Here is a 19232-nt window from a genome sequence, read left to right as displayed (position 1 = left end):
GATGCTGATGACAACCTCTTCTTCCTCCCCTCCTCTCCCCCTGCAAGCTCAGCTTTGAGATCTGATGTAGTGAGTACCTGTTTGTCTCCTAGAAGCTCGCCGAGAGTCTTCCCCATCCCTTCTCCTGGTGCTTAAGTGGGGTGGAGAGCTGACACCAGCAGGAAGAGTCCAGGCAGAAGAGCTGGGGCGAGCCTTTCGCTGTATGTACCCTGGAGGGCAAGGTAGGCTTTGTCCGAGTGACTCGGGTCCTGTCTTGTGACCGTGCCAGGCCGCCCAGCCCAGGCACTGATCACCGGTGTGAGGGATGCTCAGGCGTCTGTGGGCTGTGTGCCAACTGTGTGACCAATCACCACTGGTTTTGTTCTTTTGGGCTGACCTGGTAGGGATAAATAGTCCGGTTGGGTTTTGCACCCAAAGGTGCCTAAGCTGGCTAGAGATGTCTGCTGCAGTGGTTAAACTTCAGTATGTCTTGGAGAACAATAGCATTCCTTCAACTAGTGTGCCAGTATTTGAAAAAGAGAAGCCATTCTAATGAGATACATTTTGAAGCGTATTTACTGCATCGGAATGTATGTGTGATTAACAAGGAATTTAGGTCAGACGTGGAGAACAGAGGAAGTCTGTCTTGGAGCACAGATAATTCTGCCTTGAGACAGGAGAACAGGAAGGTAACTTCTCCGTATTTTCTTCATCATGATTTCGTGCCTCTGAGACGCATTTAGTAAACACACACAGATCAACAAGAGCCCAGAGGGGGAAAAAAAAGGCTGAGATTACCTTTTTCATCCGAGTAAAGCGTCAGAAGTTATACACTGCGACTGTATTGATCTGATGAGACCAGTATTGGATACTGCTTATATTTGACTTATATGTTTAATTAATTAAATGCAATTAATTAAATTTCAAATTAATTAAGCTAATTTAAATTGAGTTGGAGAAGATTTCCTTCAGGAATAAGGAAGAGCAGCCCTCGGTGGAAGAGGATCAGGTGAGGGAATCCTTAAGCAAACTGACCATACGTACATCCCTGGGCCCTGATGGGTGCACGCGGGGGTGCGGAGGAGCAGCGGACGTCACCGTGTGGCCACTCCAGATTGCCTTGGGGAGACCGTGGGATCGGGAGGAGATGCCTGAGGACTGGAGGAGAGGAAATGTTGCTCCCAGCTTCAAAGACAATTAGCAGGACCCAGGGAACTGCAGGCTGGTCAGCCTCACTGCAGCCCTTGGGAAGGTGATGGAGCAGCTAATCCTGGAAACTTTCTGGGCATATGAAGGATAGGAAGGTGATTGGGAGCAGTCAGCATGGATTCACAAGGGGAAGTCGTGCTTAACCAACCTGATAGCCTTCTACAGTGAGGGGACTGACTTGTTTAGACGAGGGGAGAACAGTGGCTATGGCCTGCTTTGTCTTCAGGAAGGCTTTCGACGCTGTCGCTGGTAACGCCCTCATAGCTGATGAAGCGCAGGCTGGATGAGCGGGCAGGAGGGGGACTGAGAGCTAGCTGAACGGCTGGGCTTGGAGGGTGGTGATCAGTGGCACAGAGTCTAGTTGGAGGCCAGGAACTAGTGGTGTAGCCCAGGGGTGAAAACCAGTCTGATCCTCTTTAATATCTTCAATAATGATCTGGATGATGAGGCAGAGTGTACCCTCAGCAAATTTGCAGATGACGCAAGATTGGGAGGAGTGGCTGATACACCAAAGGTTCACACTGCCATCCAGAGGGACCTCAACAGGCTGGAGAAATGGGCTGGCAGGAACCTCATGGTGTTCAACAAGGGGAAATGCCAAGTCCTGCCTCTGGGGAGGAACAAACCCCTGCACCAATATATGCTGGGGCCAACCAGCTGGAAAGCAGCTTTGCAGAAAGAGTCCTGGTGCTCCTGGTGGACACCAGGCTGAACACGAGCCAGCAGTGTGCCCTTGCCATAAAGGTGGCAGATGGAGTCCTGGGCTGCGTTAGGAGGGGTGCTGCCAGCAGGCTGAGGGAGGTGAGCTGTGAGGTCAGATGCTTGTGATCTCAAGAGCACATGTTTAGCAAACATGAGGATAAACTTTCCAAAAGATAAGAAAATTAGGTGCACATGGTGTTGGTTACTGCAAGGTGCCAAGAAGTAGAGCAGACTGTCACTGCGCAGAGACCAAAGGAGACAGAGCTGTTAGGGGACAGAGGGCCTTCGTGGCAAGGCCTGCGTGCCATTCTTGAAGATGGGAATGGTGAGTCGGGAGTGCTGGGGGCTTCCCGGTGCTGTTGTGGATGCCTGGAGCTGAAAAGAGTGTCAGCCGCTGACTTGTACAAGAGACTGGGGAGACCAGAAGACAGTGTGCAGGAGAGGCAGTTCCAGTGGAAGTACAGGGAGTAGCTTGCAGCGTAGTGAGCCAAAACCTGAGAGAAGAGAGCAGGCAGCAGAGCTCTGGTCCAGCGGAGCGCAGTTGCCAGCACGCTGGGCAGAGCCCCAAGGTGTGGTCTGTGCCAGTGCTGAACTGACTGCTCCGTATCTGGTGAGCAGAGTGGATGCCCTCTTGCTTACAGTAGGCTTGATCTGAGCACCTACAAGGTGACTTCAGTCCTTCCGGATCACAACTTTGGCGACTTCTGCTTCACGTGGTCATCCATGGAGAGGAGAGATCTTATTTTGCAGTGAGATGCTGTGTTGCTGGGTGGCAGTTGGTGCATGGCAGCTTTGTCCAGATGTACAGCCCACTTCTGCCTGGTGTCTGTCCTTGTCTAGCAGAACGTTTCTCTGAGTTGCAAGCTCAGAGCTGGGAGCAGTTTTCCCATCTTCTCATGCAATGTGACTGAGTACTGAGCAAAATCATCATGGGATTCCAGGCAGCAGCAAATTAGTCACCACTGCAGTGTCTTCAGAGGGTCAGGCTCAAGAGCTGCATGAGTTGCTTTCTTCCATTACTGATCTGACTCCTGTGGTTGACTCAGCCATCATAAACTGGCATTTTGTGCCGCAAGGTAATCGTAGCTCTACAGGAAGCTTTGGAAGCCCGGTGCCTCCCTGCGGAATAGCTCTACCTGCAGCTCTGATGGCAGCAGCACCTGCTTTTGTGCAGAGAACAAGTAGAAGGAGACAATTCTTCTGTGCATCTTTGTTCTGCATGGGGGTATTGAGACTAGCAGAACAATTATGGCCTGTTCGGAGAGGGTTGCTGCAGAACTTGGGTGTCATCAGACTTGACTGGCGAGTGCTTGCTTTTTTTCCTCAAAATGAACTTTCCTAAGTGAAGCAAAGCCTGAATCAGATTTCTGGTGATGATGTATGGCTAGAACTGTCTGTTTTGAAGCAGCCTAAATGCTGGCTCTGAAAGTGATTAATTCTCTACGTAACTTTGTTGCTACAGTAAAGTCTGTTGTCTAAAGCAGTATATTCAACTGGTAGTTTTGCAGTTGTCAGAATATTTGCTTTGAGTTTGTTCTCTGTTCCAGGTGATTACGCTGGTTTCCCTGGATGTGGCTTGCTCAGGCTGCACAGCACCTACCGTCATGATCTCAAGATCTACGCCTCAGATGAGGGACGAGTTCAGATGACAGCAGCAGCTTTTGCAAAGGTCCTGCCTCTCTTTTGGGCATGTTAGTTCTGCTACATTAGTCCTAAAATATGCCGGTTCTAAAGGAAAACCTCTGGTGACGAGGAAGGAGCTGTCCTAGGAGCCTCCCTCTCTCTGTTGGGAGGGCGGTGGGGCGCTATGCTGATAGCCAGTGTATGGGGAGGTGCTGGAAATCCAGTGTAGCTGCACATGTGTGTTACCTTTTAGTATCCTGTACAGGATAGGACTCTGACTGGAGGAGGAGTTATTTACAGACTGTTGCTGGTGGTTGATGTTAGAGCACATCAAACCTGTTGCTGAGTATTAATCACCTACAAAATGAGTGTTTCTTGGATGACTGCCCAGCCAAAGGGGTTATTCCTTGACTGCTGGATTTAAAAGAGGAATGAAACATCTTTGGTGCAGTGTGGGGTGGTAGCTGGGGAGAAGATGGGTTCATCTGCAGTTAAGGTTTGAGCCAAGGGGAATCCTGTGGTGACCTTAGCTGTTCTTCAGAGCCTCTGCTCTATTAACATTTTTCAACAAACTGAGTTGACTGCTCAACAGTTGCCTAAACAAATCTGAGGCTGCTGCAGGCAGAGCTGACCTTTCTCTCGAATAGCTCTAGAAGCATTCTAGAGTCACTGGTGGCTGTAGGTGCCTTTGCAGTAAAACTGCTCTTCAAGGACAGTTGAGATTTCACGCAGATTGACTGAAGGCTGGCCATGAAACTACCAGAAATGTTTGTTTCTTGGACTGCAGATTGCACGTAGCTGAAATCTTGTCCTGTGTTGCTTTAGGGTCTGCTGGCCCTGGAAGGAGAGCTGACCCCCATCCTGGTGCAAATGGTGAAAAGTGCCAATATGAACGGTCTCCTGGACAGTGACAGTGATTCCCTTAGCAGCTGTCAACACAGAGTGAAGGCACGACTGCATGAAATCATGCAGAAGGATGCTGAGTTCTGTGAAGAGGATTATGAAAAGGTAAAGCACCTGTGTGGCTTTATTGCTTCCTGTATCTGGAAGGAAAGTAGCATTGCTGGAGTGGTTTGTGAAGCCTGCTGGTATGTAAACAGTAGTTTGGTTAGTCTGAGATCATTCCTGGTCAAAATTACAGGATATAAACCCAACCTAGGAAGAGAAAGGGAAGATTAATAGCCCCTGCCCTTCTCCAAGTGAAAATCCTCAGTGTTGCTCCACTGTCCTCTTCAACAATCATCATGGTACCTTCCTCTCCCTTTAGAATTCCCAGTGCATTTTATTCTCATAGGTGTGCTGAAGGAAGAGTTCGCATGGTTTACTGCATGCTGCCCAGAACAATCCCAGTTGCTGTGACAGGGAACATGCGTTGCCAGATTCTAGATCTGTGCTCTTTGCATGTGTGAACACATCTTTTTGGACACAAACCCTTTTGTGGTCCTATCAGTGTCTGATAACTGCAGAGTAGAGAGCAGGGGCTACATCCAGTACGGCAACCAATAAAAGCCGTGCCATAGCTGCTTCTCCAACAAGTCCCCAAAACACTATTTTTCGCAGACTCTGAGATTTAATTACTGAACTGAAATCCATTACCATTAAGGAACGTATTTATCACCTCAAAGAACTAATTGAAACTTCTATGAAGCCCTTCTGCTCAAGCACAGAAAAGTGACAGGAGTGGATATTCTAGGTGGAGGGGAGGTCTGATCTGATAGGAGCAGTTGTTTGCTCTCTCTGAGTTTGGTCCAGAGCAAGTTTTTAAAACATGCCTGACTACCCCTGGGAATAGGCCAGCTTACTGTGCTCGGCCAGGAGCACAACTTTTGTACCTAATCAGAAAGCAGTACTGCTGCAAAAGGCAGACGTTTTGTGTTCCCCGGTTTGCAAAGATGCTGACTCATCTCTGCTGTGTCTTCTCTCAGCTAGCACCTACAGGCAGTGCTTCTCTGCTCAACTCCATGACATTTATCCAGAACCCAGTGGAGGTCTGTAACCAGGTGTTTGCCCTGATTGAGAATCTCACCTCCCAGATACAAAAACGTCTGGAAGACCCAAAATCTGCAGGTGAGCATCAGAAGTGGAAAGGGTCTGGGGCAGATTCATTTGTTACATCTTCAGAGCTCACAAACACCACTATGGTTTGTGTTTGTCTGTAGCAAAGAAATTCTGAAGTGAAATTGTGCATGTGCTTTCAACTGCTGTTGAAGAGGACTGTAACATAAAGGGAATATGTGCATCTTGGGTTTAGAGTGAACGTAAACAGCAGCAGGAGAGCCTGGAGAGATATGCCTGATTTTTTTTCAAGCGTTTCCTGGAGGGGAGCTCAAGACTATAGACATCAAATTTTTCAGTCTTGATTTGTTCTTCTCTAAGAACTTTCCTAATAACAGTGCAGAGGTTTCAAAAAGGCATCTGTGGGACATTCCACACGATTTATGGCAGACGTAAGCCAACAGGCAAGCAGTTTCACTTTTCTCGAGTATTTTGAAAGCAGCTTATTGCTGCAGGTTAAAACTCCGTGCGACAGGTGCAGTGGCTTTTCCAGTCTAGGATTCCTGTGGGTGACATAATAATCGTAGCCTTTCTGTACTGGGAGAAGTCAGTCATAGCTGTCACTTGAAATCTATGCAGAAGTAGAGAGGATGTGAGTGTGGTTTGGGGTTCTCTGCTGTTTAGACCTGCAGCTGTACCACAGTGAGACTTTAGAACTGATGCTGCAACGCTGGAGTAAGCTGGAGCGAGATTTCCGCATGAAGAACGGGCGTTACGACATCAGCAAGATCCCCGATATCTACGACTGCATCAAGTATGATGTACAGCACAACGGTGCGCTGAAGCTGGAAGGCACAGCTGAGCTCTTCAAGCTCTCCAAAGCCCTGGCAGATGTGATCATACCCCAGGTACGGCCCGTCCTGCCTGTGCGACAGTGTCTGTGATGGCAGTTTCTGACCCGTACCCGGTCTGTTTTTTCCCGATTCTCTTGCACGTTAACTCTCAAGGCAGCGTCACAGCTGCTTCTCAGATGTCTCTCTTAGTGTTTGTATAAGGCCAAAACTGTTTGTGACTTCAGGTGTGGCGGGGCTGCCTGGCGAGGGTTCTGACAGCGTCGGAATAACGAGCAGCTGACGCAGCAGCTTTCCGTGTTCATCGCAGTGCGTTATGGCACAGCTTCGAGCCGAGCGTGTGTGCGAGAGCAACATCCTGTTCTCCACGTACAACATTGTACAGGGGAAGAGAGAAATTTCTGTGATAAAGCAAAGGCTTGTTCTGGCAAGTTGGTTGTCCTTGTCGGACTAGCACTTGTTCAGTTTGCAAAGTTGGCTGGCTTCTCACAAAGTTTGTGCCCACGAACATGGGAGGGAAAAGAGGACCACATGCAATGGATCTGTGCATTCACCATTGTTCTGTCCCACTTCTGGCAGAAATGCTTTGTTTATATGGGATGAGCTCCTACCAGCAAGGTCCAATTGCACCCGTGCCCATGTTAGAGCCTTGTTCTAAATGTTTTCACAGTGTTCCTGATAAGGTGTGGTTTGGCTATTTCCAGCATGGCGCTTCAAACAGCAGCCGTGCTGTTTGCATTGTCTTTGCAAACAGCAGTTGTTGCATTAATGCTAATTCCAGGTCAGGGTATAAGTTTGTGTGTCATGAGAGGAGATTCTCTGATGGTACCTGGCACCTCTCAGCTGTTGGAAGAATATTGACAGTCATGTCTAGATGGATTGGGATTCTTGGAGGTGTCTCTGTGTCTGTTACCCTCTGCAATATGTGGAGAAGAAAAAAAGTGCCGAGTGACGTTTCTCTTTCTGTCCTTGCTTAACTGTAGGGGTGCTTGCAGACAGGACTGTTGAAGTCCAGCCTCCTTTCATGTGAGGATGTGACAAAGAACCAGGGCTCAAGGGTATCTGTTGTTTCGTTCCTGCAGGAGTATGGCATTAATAAGGAGGAGAAACTGGAGATTGCTATTGGCTTTTGTCTTCCTCTCATTAAAAAGATCCAGTTGGACCTACAGAGAACCCATGAAGATGAGTCTGTCAACAAACTACATCCCTTGTAAGGATGGTGCTGCATGCTGCTGCTGGTGGGGAGGGCAGCTCTGGAGCAGTGTGTGGGAACTGCGCCAGAAGAGTGTTCTGGTGTGGAAGGAGGCACTGAACATACGCTGAAGGACACACCAAGAGGGTGGCATGTTGGTGCTCCTAGAACTAGAAGGGAAACAGAAAGGCATGTTGAGACTGCTGAGTGGGAGCACGGTGCCACAGGAGCTTAAATCCATTGTAGTTGGATGGTGATGCCTTCATCCCTGTCTCTACAAGGGGCAGGTGCCCATAAGGTGGGACCACCTCTGCCACACTGTGTGTCTCCATTAGGATACCATAAAACTTGCTGCTTCTGTGCCCAGTGCTTTCACTGTTGGTTCTCTTCCTGTGGCTCTTTGATGGTTCCCAGCATGGGCTTATGTTACTCCGTTAAGCGTGCAGAAATGCTGCTGTATGACAGATGGCAACTCGTTGGCAGGCTGTGAATAACACTGGGCTGATTTTGGTTTAGGTACTCAAGAGGAGTTCTGTCACCAGGTCGCCATGTTCGGACACGGCTCTACTTCACCAGTGAGAGCCACGTGCACTCTCTGCTCAGCATCTTCCGCTACGGGGGGCTCCTGGATGTAAGTGTCCCAGCAATGCTCACACAGTAAGCCTCCCTGCTTTTTTTCAGTGGCCCTTTTCAAGGCAGACAGTGTACGTTTGTAGGTTGCCCCCGTAGCCAGCTCCCTCAGCGACGACGTGTATCAGTGGCCCCTGGCCAGCTCCGTCCCCGCTGTGTTTGCATGCCGCTGCCTCCTGCCCTTCTGGTGCGTGGGAGAACTGTTCTTCTGCAGCCCTGGCACCGCCTGCCTTGCTCCTACAGTGGCATGTTTTCTCCAAGAGCTGTCCTGCTGGTTTCAGACAAGCAGACCCCTTACCTGCGTAGGAGGATGGCAGCGTGAGGCAATGGGGATGACGGAATTTCTCTCTTCCTGCTTCCTTCAGCCCTTTTTTCAAGAGCTTGCCCCTGTTATTTAGTGACTTTCTGTCAGTTCTAAGCCAAGAAAATCAGTTTGCTTACAGAGCAAGTGTCTGAGGTTGCGAATGCATAGGGAGTGCTCTCTCCTAGAGGGATAGGTGACGCATTTTCAGGGGACTAACTCATCCAATCCAACTTTCACTTTCTCTCATAACCTGCTTCCTGAAGGAATTGGCATGCGAAAAGCTCTGCTTTAGGCTCCTTGAGAGGCTGTCTGATTTATCTTCCTGTTTTAAGCATGGTATTCTGAAATGCCTTGAGAGTCGGGGCTTGCTTAGCGGGCGTGATTTCTGACGTCTGTGGAAGCTCGGTGTGTCTGTAGGCACTGGTCATGCAAGTACCTCTGAATTGCTTACTAAGATGCTGCTTTATTCCCCAACTGGAGAGATGCTGTGTTGCCGGCACAGGGATATTAGGCTGCATCTGGGTCGGTTTGTACTGGTGAGGTTCGTTTCATGTCTATCAAGGTGGTGAGATGCTCCACAGCAGCATGAGTTGCCCTTCAGGTGCAGCCATTCCCTATCAGTGCTGGGAGACAGCGAGAGGTGGGCTGCCCTGCCTCCTGGAGCAGGGTCCCGCCTGGCCCCGCAGGCTTTGCATTCCGCATCATGCAAAAGCAGCTTCACTTGGTCCCTTGTTTAGCACAGGTTCATCCCTTGTGCTTTTTTTGAGGTTTCTCTCAAGCACGCCGTTCTGTGGGCCCCTGTTTGAGAACGGCTGTGTTTGGGAACCCGCTGTGGGTTGTGCGTTTCTCCCGTCGGCGTGGCGTGGGGGCCGTGCAGCTGGACGCGCTCGGTCTGCACGGGGATCGTGTGGGTGGCCGCAGTGTCCCTCTGTGCAGTTCCTCCCTGCTGTAAGCACCCCACCCTCATTGCAAGGTCACCCCTCTTCATGCACCTGAAGCACGGTGGGTTTTGTCGTGACGATGTTGTTATCTTGTGGAGAGACAAACTCTCTCAGACCTGTTTCGCTGAATGCTGCGAGGGGTCTGCTGTTGCTTATTCCATGCGACTGTTTATGTGTATATATCAGGAAAACAAAGACCAGCAGTGGAAGAGAGCCATGGACTATTTGAGTGCTATCTCAGAGCTGAACTACATGACCCAGATTGTTATCATGCTCTACGAGGACAACAACAAGGTGAGGGATACAGCTGTAGGATAAAATCCTTCCTGCCGTGGTGCACGGCACAGTCCCCAAGAGATGAGTTCAGCTGGGAAGTTTGTAACTTGAGCTCTCCCTGCTTGTGAATAAAGATGGATGGATCACTAACACAGTGGCCAGTTTTTATTTTCATGTGTGAGGCAGTGACCCAGTTAACAATTGTTACATGTGAGCAGAGCACCACCCTGAGCAGTAATACCAAACTTAGGTGATCAATACTATCTATTTTAAAGTATTTCCTGAAGAAAAATAATTTGCTGTTTCTTAGCATTAATTATAAATTAACAGCAGGAAAAAAAATAAAAACAAATTATATTTGGCATTTTTTTCCAAATATTTCTCGAAAATATCTTGAAATTCCACATTCATAAAATTTTTTTAAAAATATACTGATATGGTTAGGGAGGTGTGTACTGATATCTTCAGGAAGTAAAGAGAATCATTTAAAAAGCAGGTGGAATGTGGAAGCTGATGGGATGGCTGTGAGTACTGAATTGCACGTACTGCATCCCGGGTCCTTTACTGCAGGAGGTTGTAGCGGGCAAGGGGAGCAATCCCTTTCCTCCATACGCTGTAGAGTTAGAATCTTGTATGCGCAGAGCTGATGCGGGGTTTTAATGGTAGAAGTAAAATATTTCCTAGTCCTGTTTGTCAAAAACTGCCAAAAACTCTGAATAGAGCTCTTAGGAGTGGTATAAACCTGTTAGTAAGTAGAGATGGTGAAACTTTGGCTTTACATCATTAGTGCTAGATGCAGCAAAAACGCTGGCTTCTCTTAGAACAAACAAACAAAGAAAAATTAACGTTAGAGACAGTTAAATCTGGGAACAGCCTGACTAAAGGTCCAGGAGAGAACCAATCTCTCCCTGCCTCAGCGTGTGCTGGTTTGGCAACAGGAGTAGATCAGAGGGGGGCTGTGTGTTGGCTTTGTGTGTGTGTGTGTATAACACGCTTGCACACGCACTTGCACGGACAAGCACATACAGCCTGATTCTGTTTTGGTCCTCTGGTGGCCACTGTCACAAAATAACAACAATTCGAATGCCTCAGCTTTGTGCTGTCCTTCTGGATGAGACAAACCTTAGAGCCATTATGTTCGTAGTTTCCTGTTGCTTCCGCTTTCCTTCCATAAGGATGAGCTTGGGATGCGTGCTGCGCCAGCATGGCAGGGCGGCCCAGGTCCGGACTATGGCTTGTGCTGACAGCAGACTGGTTTTTAGTTATTTACTTCTTCCCTGTGCCACACGTTCACAGGACCCGTCGTCAGAAGAGCGTTTCCACGTGGAGCTGCATTTCAGCCCTGGCGTGAAAGGCTGTGAGGAAGACAGAAATGTGCCCACGGGGTTTGGCTTTCGGCCTGCCTCTGCGGAGGTGAGCGCGCTGCCTGGGCACCGCGAGCTGCCCCGTCTGGGCGTACACGGGCTGCCCAGCCTGGGCACCGCGGGCTGCCCCACCTGGGCGTACACGGGCTGCCCAGCCTGGGCACCGCAGGCTGCCCCACCTGGGCGTACACGGGCTGCCCCACCTGGGCACCGCGGGCTGCCCCGCCTGGGCGTACACGGGCTGCCCAGCCTGGGCACCGCGGGCTGCCCTGCCTGCTGGCGATGTGGCAAGCGTGGGCGCATTAGCAACCCTGCTGCTTTGCTGGGCTCTGCTGCCGTCCAGTCTCCAGCAGCAAATTTTCCTCTGACATTTCTCTCGTGCCTGCGGGCCCTGAGTGGGTTTTGTTCCCAGCCTGGCTCTGAGGGTCTGTCAGGGCAGCCCTTGAGAACGCTGGTACCCTCTGGAGCTTGGCGGAGCAGGGAGGTCTGAGGCTGGAGGCCATGCCTGGGCAGTGCTTGCCAAGGCCCCATGTCTGCAGGTGTCAATGTTTCCCCACTGCAGAATGAGGACAAGAAAGCAGACCAAGGCAGCCTGGAGGACCTCTCCAAAGAGAAGGGTGGCGATGAGCCAGACCGTGCACAGCAAAGATCTCCGCAGCCTTCTGAGCCTGTCAGCATTCAGCGAAGATCACCGCTGATCAGGAACCGGAAGACGGGGTCCATGGAGGTAAAAGTGCAATGGGCGCCCTTGGTTGTTCTAAGTGAAGGTCTTTGGCGTGGTTTTGGTTTCCTGGTATTCCTTTTAATGCGTCAGAGTTTGAGTTGGGTCTGGGAAAGGATCTGCAGAAGTTATGGGGATTTTTTGGAAGGCAGACCTCCCAAACCCCTCCTCATTGAGGAAGGAGAGGGGGAACACAAGTCAGAGGAATTGAGGAGAAGGGGCAAGTAAGGAGATGTGTGAGAAACACAAGAATTATTTGGATTACATGCTCTGTGGAGGCATGTAACCAGCTATGAGATTGCATGCAGCCTCTTCGCCTAGCCAGAGACACCTTTGCCTTCCCTTAGACCCCAGCCTTGCCGCTGACAGCTCAGCTCCGTGCTTCTTGTTCCTGTCCCCTAGTAAGATCTCATGCAAATCGGAGGTTGCTGCTAACCAGTGAGTTTATTACTGAGTGTTCAAACTGTCCTAGGGTTTAGAACTGTCCTGTTCACTGGTCTGCTAAAGTAACAACGATCGATTTTTACTGTTCCTATTCTCTCCCTCGGGGCCACTGTGTCATAAGGCTGGCTTCACAGTCAGCAGGTGCCTGGCACCTCCAAAGTGCTCTAGAAACTGCCCCTACTTTTGGGGGGGGGTTCACAGGCATTTTTGCTGTGTTTTCTGAAGCAGTGAAAGCAGAGAGTTAGAGCTTGAGGTGTTTGTTAGCTGGCTTCCAGCTCTGTGTCACTCCTGGTGTAATCCTCGCATGCAGCTCTCAGGGGCTCTTTGTAACAGGCCTGTACTAAGTTCAAGGGCATATGCTTTCCTGCTGCTAAAGAAGGAGGTCTGTTTCCCAGTGATCCCAGCGAGAGCCTTGGGAAGCAAGGAGCTCTGTACCTGAATCCCCACTGTTCCACAAGCCAACACAAACTTGAAATTAAAATTGAGCTGTGTAGTGTCACAATCGTAGCACATGAGTACCTTTATGCTTCTTGAATGTTGTGATTTTAAGGAAGAAACATACTTTGTTTTTACCTTCAGTTGATGTATAAAGGCTTTTGAGACCAGTGGGTAACTTAGAGCACGACACTGATTATGCTGTTTGTCTTTGCAGGTGCTATCCGAATCTTCTTCCAAATCAGGAGGTTATCGCCTCTTCAGCACCTACTCCAGGCAGTCTTCGGAGATGAAGCAGAGTGGCTTAGGTACTGTACTTGGCCCGTACCCAGCCTGCTCACCTCTGCCTCTGTGCTTCCGTGGGCACCTGTCTGTCTCTCCACATACACATCTGGCTCAAGTTCCTTGTATGTCTCTCTGTGTTATGTCTTCTTTTAGCGTTACCGTTTAGACCATTGTAGAGACTATCTTATTGTGTTTCCTGTTGAGTATGATCTTCTCCTTCAGCTTCTAGCAACTGAAGATGCACTTTTCATCCTTTGTAGTACGGGAGCAACAGAGCAAGCTGGGTAATTGCAGGTTGGCCTTCTGGTTCCGTGTTGTTATCATTTGTGGTACCATTTCTGAAATTAGTAGGAAGAGATGGTTTTACATGAGAGCTAGCATGCTTTCTGTTGCACAAAACAGTATTTTACATGCAAAGCTGCTCTTCATGTAATGCTATTATATTTCTATCTTTTCTTCATAAAGATCTCTTGTACAGAACAGATCTGTCATCTGCAACGGTGTTTGACAGCTCTCTGATTGAGCTGGAATCTCTGGTTAGCCATTCTCTGCATGGTAGCCAGCAGAAGAGAATATTTTGGGACACTTGATGTTCTCTGCCTGTCCTTGAGAATACCATTCCCTGCCATTCTAACATAAACTTTGTCTTAATAGTTGAAATTCTTCCTGAAACATTTTTGCTATAGTAAGATCTATTTGGAAACTGAAAAGCTGTCTTTGCTGTCATGAGGTTCAAAGAGAGCTGTGAAACCTAGATCTTGCAGATGACTAATATGCACCAGGAGGTGGAAATGCCCAAGTTATGCCCACTTTCTTTAAAACCGTTTTTGCATTATGATATGGCCATAGACTTGCAGCAGTTCTGACTCATCAGTTCTTTACTCTGCTTTGTGGACATTCTGCAGCCAAGAGATTTCTGAGAGGCCTCTTCCTTTCTTTGTCATGTTTGAATGAGCTTCTTTGGAAGCTAATTCTTACCAAGAAAGGGGAATTTTCTTCAGAGTGATTAGGAAGTGTCCCTGGAGTCTGCCAGCTGTGCTCCCAGCCAGCTGGAAAAATATAAGAAGGAACAGCTGATGGATATTATTTTCATAAAGGCACAATAGCCTTGGCCATAGTGGATTTTGAATGTGCTATTTCGTGTGGTCCATCTACTTATTTCTGCCTTTCACAGACCACCTGCAGGATTAGGTAAGATGTAATAGACTGCCTTGCTTAGGCTTGAAGAAAACTGGTCATTCTGTGAATCCATGTGAATCAATATGAGAATTTCTGAGGTGGCACGCAGTCAAGGAAGTGCATCTGCTTGGAGAATGACTGAGTACATCAAATGCTCCATGCGAACTACCTGGAGTGTTTGGATGTCTGAGTACCAGCAGACGTGTGTTCTGGAAAGCAGATATTACAGTCTATTTACTACAGCCTTTTCCAGGTTTCTGAGGAATGTCTGTTTTGGCAACAGAGAAGACTACTGCTGTGCTGGACCCTTGTACAGTACTACTTTTCCTTGACAACGAAATTTGAAATGTGATCCCAGCAGGTTTCATTTCAGGTTCTTGCCTGACTTGCCGTGTTGGGAAGCCTGTGCTTGTCACTCTCCAAACTGTGAAGCTCTGCAGAGACAAAACTTTGAGTAGGAACTGATAGACCTGATCTGTGACAGTAGACCTTTAGCTGGATGCTCAGTCCAGCCATCGTTCTTCTCTATAGAATCTTGCAGCTGCAGGCACAGAAGGGTTGAGCAGGAGAGACCTGTGGTGCCACACTAGCTTGCACAATCCCTGGTTGTTAGGATGTCTGCGTTTCTGTGAATTTCTCTTGATCTGAGAACTGTTAAGAAGGGTGGTGCCTCTCTACCTGTAAAAGTCAAGCTCTTCAAGGAATCTTCCTGATTCCTTTCCTGCTTGTTTTGTAGAAATCTAATTTCTTCCCACTCCAGGATCTGAAATGTGCTTTCTCTGGGAGAAATAATATAGAACTCATGGGAGCTTGAACTTTGGCTTTAATACTTGTCTCAGCAGCTGTGCTGTGAGGGCTTCATTCAGATACTACCTGCTGTTTCTGAGCTTTTCTGAAATTGAGCCTGTCTCCTGTTGCTTGTCCTTGTCAGTAGCTAGCTGTTGTCATCTCTGGGAGAACGTCTGTTCACTTATAACCTCATGTGTTTAGGTGTGTAGGAATGGGGAGCACAACAGAGCTCCTGTAATACCCCTACTGCCATACCTGCCAGAATTGTGTCTTTACTGTAATGTAAAAAGTGCCTTGAAGTGTCTGTTTGGAAAAGGGGCGGGCTGCAGCTTGCTTTGTCTGTGCAGAGTGGTGCTTTGGAGGATGCCATGTTTTTCTGGGCAGGAGCAAGTGTGTTGCTGTGGATTGTCTGCAATACGCGCATGCTTCCAGCTTGAGAAGCTTAAGCAAGTTTCAGTGCCTGCCTCTGCTTGCAAGAATGCTTCAAAATGGGGTAAAATCACTCCTTGCTGTTTGAGCAGCAGAGGTGGTATATTGCTGTGAGCATGGTGCTTTGTGCTGAGACTGACATTCCTGTAAGGAAGTAAGGGCTATCCATTTTTTAAATGTCTGAAACATTGAATGTACATCTGAAAATGAAATAAACAAAAAAGATCCAGCGCGTGCAGTAATTCCTAGAAAATGTTGCTACATCTTAAATCCAAATGGCTAGTGTATTGTTATGTTCTTTAGGATGTGTGTGTGTGTGTGTCTGTTAACTTTGACAACAGTGGTCTCCGAGTTCTCTGTAGGCAGTTGCTGTTGTCAGTAAAGTCATTTTTGTAAATTCTCTTCTGGCCTAAGGGTGCTAACAAAAGGCATCTGCTGTAGGGTGGCAGAAACACTGGGGTGTCCTTAGCTTAATCATTATTGGCACCGGGTTGCTCAAGACGGAGAGGCATAAAAATCTTCTGATCCATTTTTATCTGCCAGTAAATGAGTCTGTTGGGTTTTTTGCTGTTGGTTGTTTGTTTTTAAGCCATGGAAGGACAATTAGGAGCATCATCCTGGCTGCTGCTTGGCAAAATTTTTTTGCATTCCAGTAGATTCCAGTTCATGCTGAGTCAGCACTGAGCTTCAATTTAAGGCATTAGGAGGAAATTTTCTAAGACTTGTGTGTCAGTCACTTTGCAGGCCAGAGTTCTGTGTTTGTCCAAGGAGATGTATGTGCTGGTCTGTCCTGTGGAAAGCTACCAGCAGTGTCACAGTGGTGGACTAGCTTAAATTCAGTGCATATGAGAACTCTTTCAGTCATCCCCCACCATTCCCAGGAGCAGATATTGTCAGCTTAGACTGAACTTACATGTGAATAACTCAAAACTCAGGATCTGTGTGTTTTCTCCAAAGAAGCTCTGGCTAAAAAGGAACTTTGCAGATAAAGAGCTGGGGTCCTGAAAATGAAGAAGTGGATGTGAGACAGCAGCGTGTCCTTACACCAACGGCAGCCAACGGCATGCTCCATTGGATTAGTAGGAGTAAAGCCATCAGTCTGAGGGATTTGACTCTTCTCCACTAATCACTTCTTGTGCGACTGCGTCTGAAGTACTACTGTCCTGTCCTGGGCTCCCTAGTGCAAGAAGGGCATGGGTGTCACGGACAGAGGTCCATTAAGGGGCAATGGAGGTGGACAGGGGCTGAAGCACATGACCTGTGAGAAGAGGCTGAGAGTGTGGGGCTTGTTCAGATCAGAAGCTGTGGGGAGTGGAGACTTTAATGCTGTTCAACCACCTAAATGGGAGGTTGCAGAGAAGATGGAGACAGACTGCCCTCCAAGGTGTGTGGTCGTAGAATGAGAACCAACAGACGCAAGTTGCAGCATGGGAAACTCCAATTAGCTAGGAGGGACAAATTTTTCATCATGAATGTGCCAGATATTGGAACAGGGGCCCAGAGAGGTTGTGAAATTTCCTTTCTTGGAGGTACTCAAAACTTGACTGGACAAACCCTAGCAAGCTGATCCAATTTGGCCTTGGTGAGGTGTTGGGAAAGAAGCTTCCAGAGGTTCCCTCCAACCTAAATCATGCTATGATGCTGTATTTTAGAATCAAGAGCTGCTTGCAATATAGGCAGGATCTTTTTAACAGTAGTAATGGTTGCACTGTTCCAATAAAATACAAATAGCCAGTATGTCAGGTTTTTTGCCATGGCAAACAAGGTGGAACAAGATCAACCTGCTTGTTTCTGGAAGCCTTTTGTATGTCGGAGTAATGTTGGTTGTAGAAGTTGGTATTCTCAGTACAGAATGCAGCATCAAGATGGTTTAGCAGAGAATTTGTAGCCCATCAGTGGCTTTGTCTGGTCCATAATAAGATTTTGTCTCACTCGCAATTGCTTTCCTCAGTCAAAAGAATCCTGTTTCAAATGCCCGATGTTCCTTAAATATCACATAAAGTCAGATCACTACACAACACTGTGCCTTGGAGAAGCAAACACCAGCTGTTGCCAAGCCACTGGTATTAGGTTGCATTCCTGTGCATGAGACCGTTGTGTATGCCATATTCCTCGCCACAGGGTAAGCAAAGTTTCACGCTGCGTGCGCATCCGGTGCTTTGCAAGGGTAGTTCATGGAACAATTGGTCTTACTCTGGAGTAGCAAGACATGACCAAGTGGATGTGAAATATCGTCTGGACAGCAGCTTGTGAAAGAAAGCCCTCTGGTCACATTGCTTTCCTCACTGCTTCACAGAGTGATTAATCCACATCTGCTGCTCAACAGATCAGGCAGTCCTTTCTTCTTCTCGGTGTCCTACAGAAAAAGGAGCTTGCCAAAGAGAAAGGGCAGACGAGCAGAGAAATGAAGCCCTGTGACACGAACATCAGTGATTTGGCATCCTGACTTTTCTGACATGAGCATGTAAACTTGCTGACTGGAGAGTGTGAAGGTGTTCCTCCTAGGTCAGGGCAAGAAAGCGAAATGGAAATAAACTTGGACAGAGTTAGGAACTTTTCTGGTGCTGAGGTTTGGGCTACCTGTTGTGCATTTGGCACTACTGAGTGTAGAATCAGGAATACAGCCTCCCTGTGCTCCCAGCATCGTTTTGTTGCTGAGATTGCCTGAAAAGTGGCCAGTTCGTTCCTCATTCTTTGACTAACCCTGCTTTTCTGTAGTTGCATGCAGTGGAGATACAATACTAACACCTTCCATGCCTTTCCAGGGTCACAATGCACCGGCCTGTTTAGCACCACTGTGCTGGGAGGCTCCTCCAGTGCCCCCAACCTCCAGGACTACGCACGCAGCCATGGCAAAAAGTTTGCCAGCAGCCTGACGTACAAAGACGGTATGTGTGTTCCCCATGCAGCAGGTGGTTAATTTGTGGACTTTGGTGTCTCAGGATGCTACTGAGGCAAAGACTCAGACTGCTGAGAAGAATGACAGTTGAATGTGTTTATTCACCGCATCTACAGTAAGGCATTTTATCATATCCCAAGAAATTGTGGTCCTTGCTAGGCCAAGACAGGAGCTGACGTTGTGCGAGGAGTTTTATGCTGATGTATGGTATTGCTGGGGTCTGATTTTGGTCTGACATTTTAATACTGCTTGGTGTTGTGGTGGAAGATGTATTGGTCTAGATACTAAATAGGTTTGTAGTGGTATGGAAATCCAGCACATCACATCATCTTGCTTACCTTGGTGATCTTGCTGATGCTAAAGGAAGCTTTCGTGCAGACAGTAATCTCCCCCTGTGGCAGATGGAGCTGTCCCAAAGGCAGTATGATATGCTTGGGGGTGGATAAGATGGGTACTAGAGTAAGGCTGGGCACACAAAAGAGTCCGAGGTAGCTGTCAGGAAGGAAGTGTAATATGCCTGAAATGCTTACGGTAAGTGGGATACTTGGATGAAATACTACAAAAGGATTGGGAAGTCTAGTTGTTGTGCAGTTCTGCAGAAACTGCCTTAAAGTTCAGCAAGACGATCTGGTAAAATGTATTTGGGTCATTAGTACAAACGTTGCCGGATGCACATGGGTGAAGGGGTGTTGTGAGCTGCAGATCAATTCCTGGTTAGTACAAGTGCGCTGTGCGTTGAGAAGCAAAGAGTGTGTTGCTACTTTCAAGGAAATTGGAGCAGAGAGAAAGACTGAGGTATCCCGGAGGAGCTGGAGGGGTGTAATGCACAAGTGCAAGTGTCCGTCGTGATCCCGATGAGAAGAGCACTCAGACTCTGTAAGTACGGGTTCACATTCCGCTTGTTGAAACGCCGAGTTGAGCAGTGTTGGACAAACGGCTCCATGGATGGGCTCTGCACAGCGCGCTGTGCCCTGATGGGAAATCG

At 48.1% G+C, this 19232-nt stretch overlaps 1 protein-coding gene across 1 annotated transcript in view; it reads left to right on the top strand.

Moving 5' to 3' along the window:
* Positions 1-19232, top strand: part of PPIP5K1 (diphosphoinositol pentakisphosphate kinase 1) — a 44344-nt gene that overhangs the window by 11062 nt on the left and 14050 nt on the right. The window contains exons 15-26 of the mRNA XM_086620500.1: positions 93-221; positions 3438-3559; positions 4339-4521; positions 5439-5580; positions 6193-6416; positions 7442-7569; positions 8068-8182; positions 9613-9720; positions 10999-11115; positions 11629-11793; positions 12884-12974; positions 18114-18236. Of these exons, the coding sequence (XP_086476626.1) occupies positions 93-221; positions 3438-3559; positions 4339-4521; positions 5439-5580; positions 6193-6416; positions 7442-7569; positions 8068-8182; positions 9613-9720; positions 10999-11115; positions 11629-11793; positions 12884-12974; positions 18114-18236 (1647 nt within the window). The remainder of the gene's footprint in view (positions 1-92; positions 222-3437; positions 3560-4338; positions 4522-5438; positions 5581-6192; positions 6417-7441; positions 7570-8067; positions 8183-9612; positions 9721-10998; positions 11116-11628; positions 11794-12883; positions 12975-18113; positions 18237-19232) is intronic.

The sequence above is a fragment of the Tauraco erythrolophus genome, chromosome 14 (genome assembly GCF_009769465.1).
Source record: "Tauraco erythrolophus isolate bTauEry1 chromosome 14, bTauEry1.pri, whole genome shotgun sequence".
Taxonomy (NCBI): domain Eukaryota; kingdom Metazoa; phylum Chordata; class Aves; order Musophagiformes; family Musophagidae; genus Tauraco; species Tauraco erythrolophus.
This window is presented reverse-complemented; position numbering and strand designations above follow the sequence as displayed.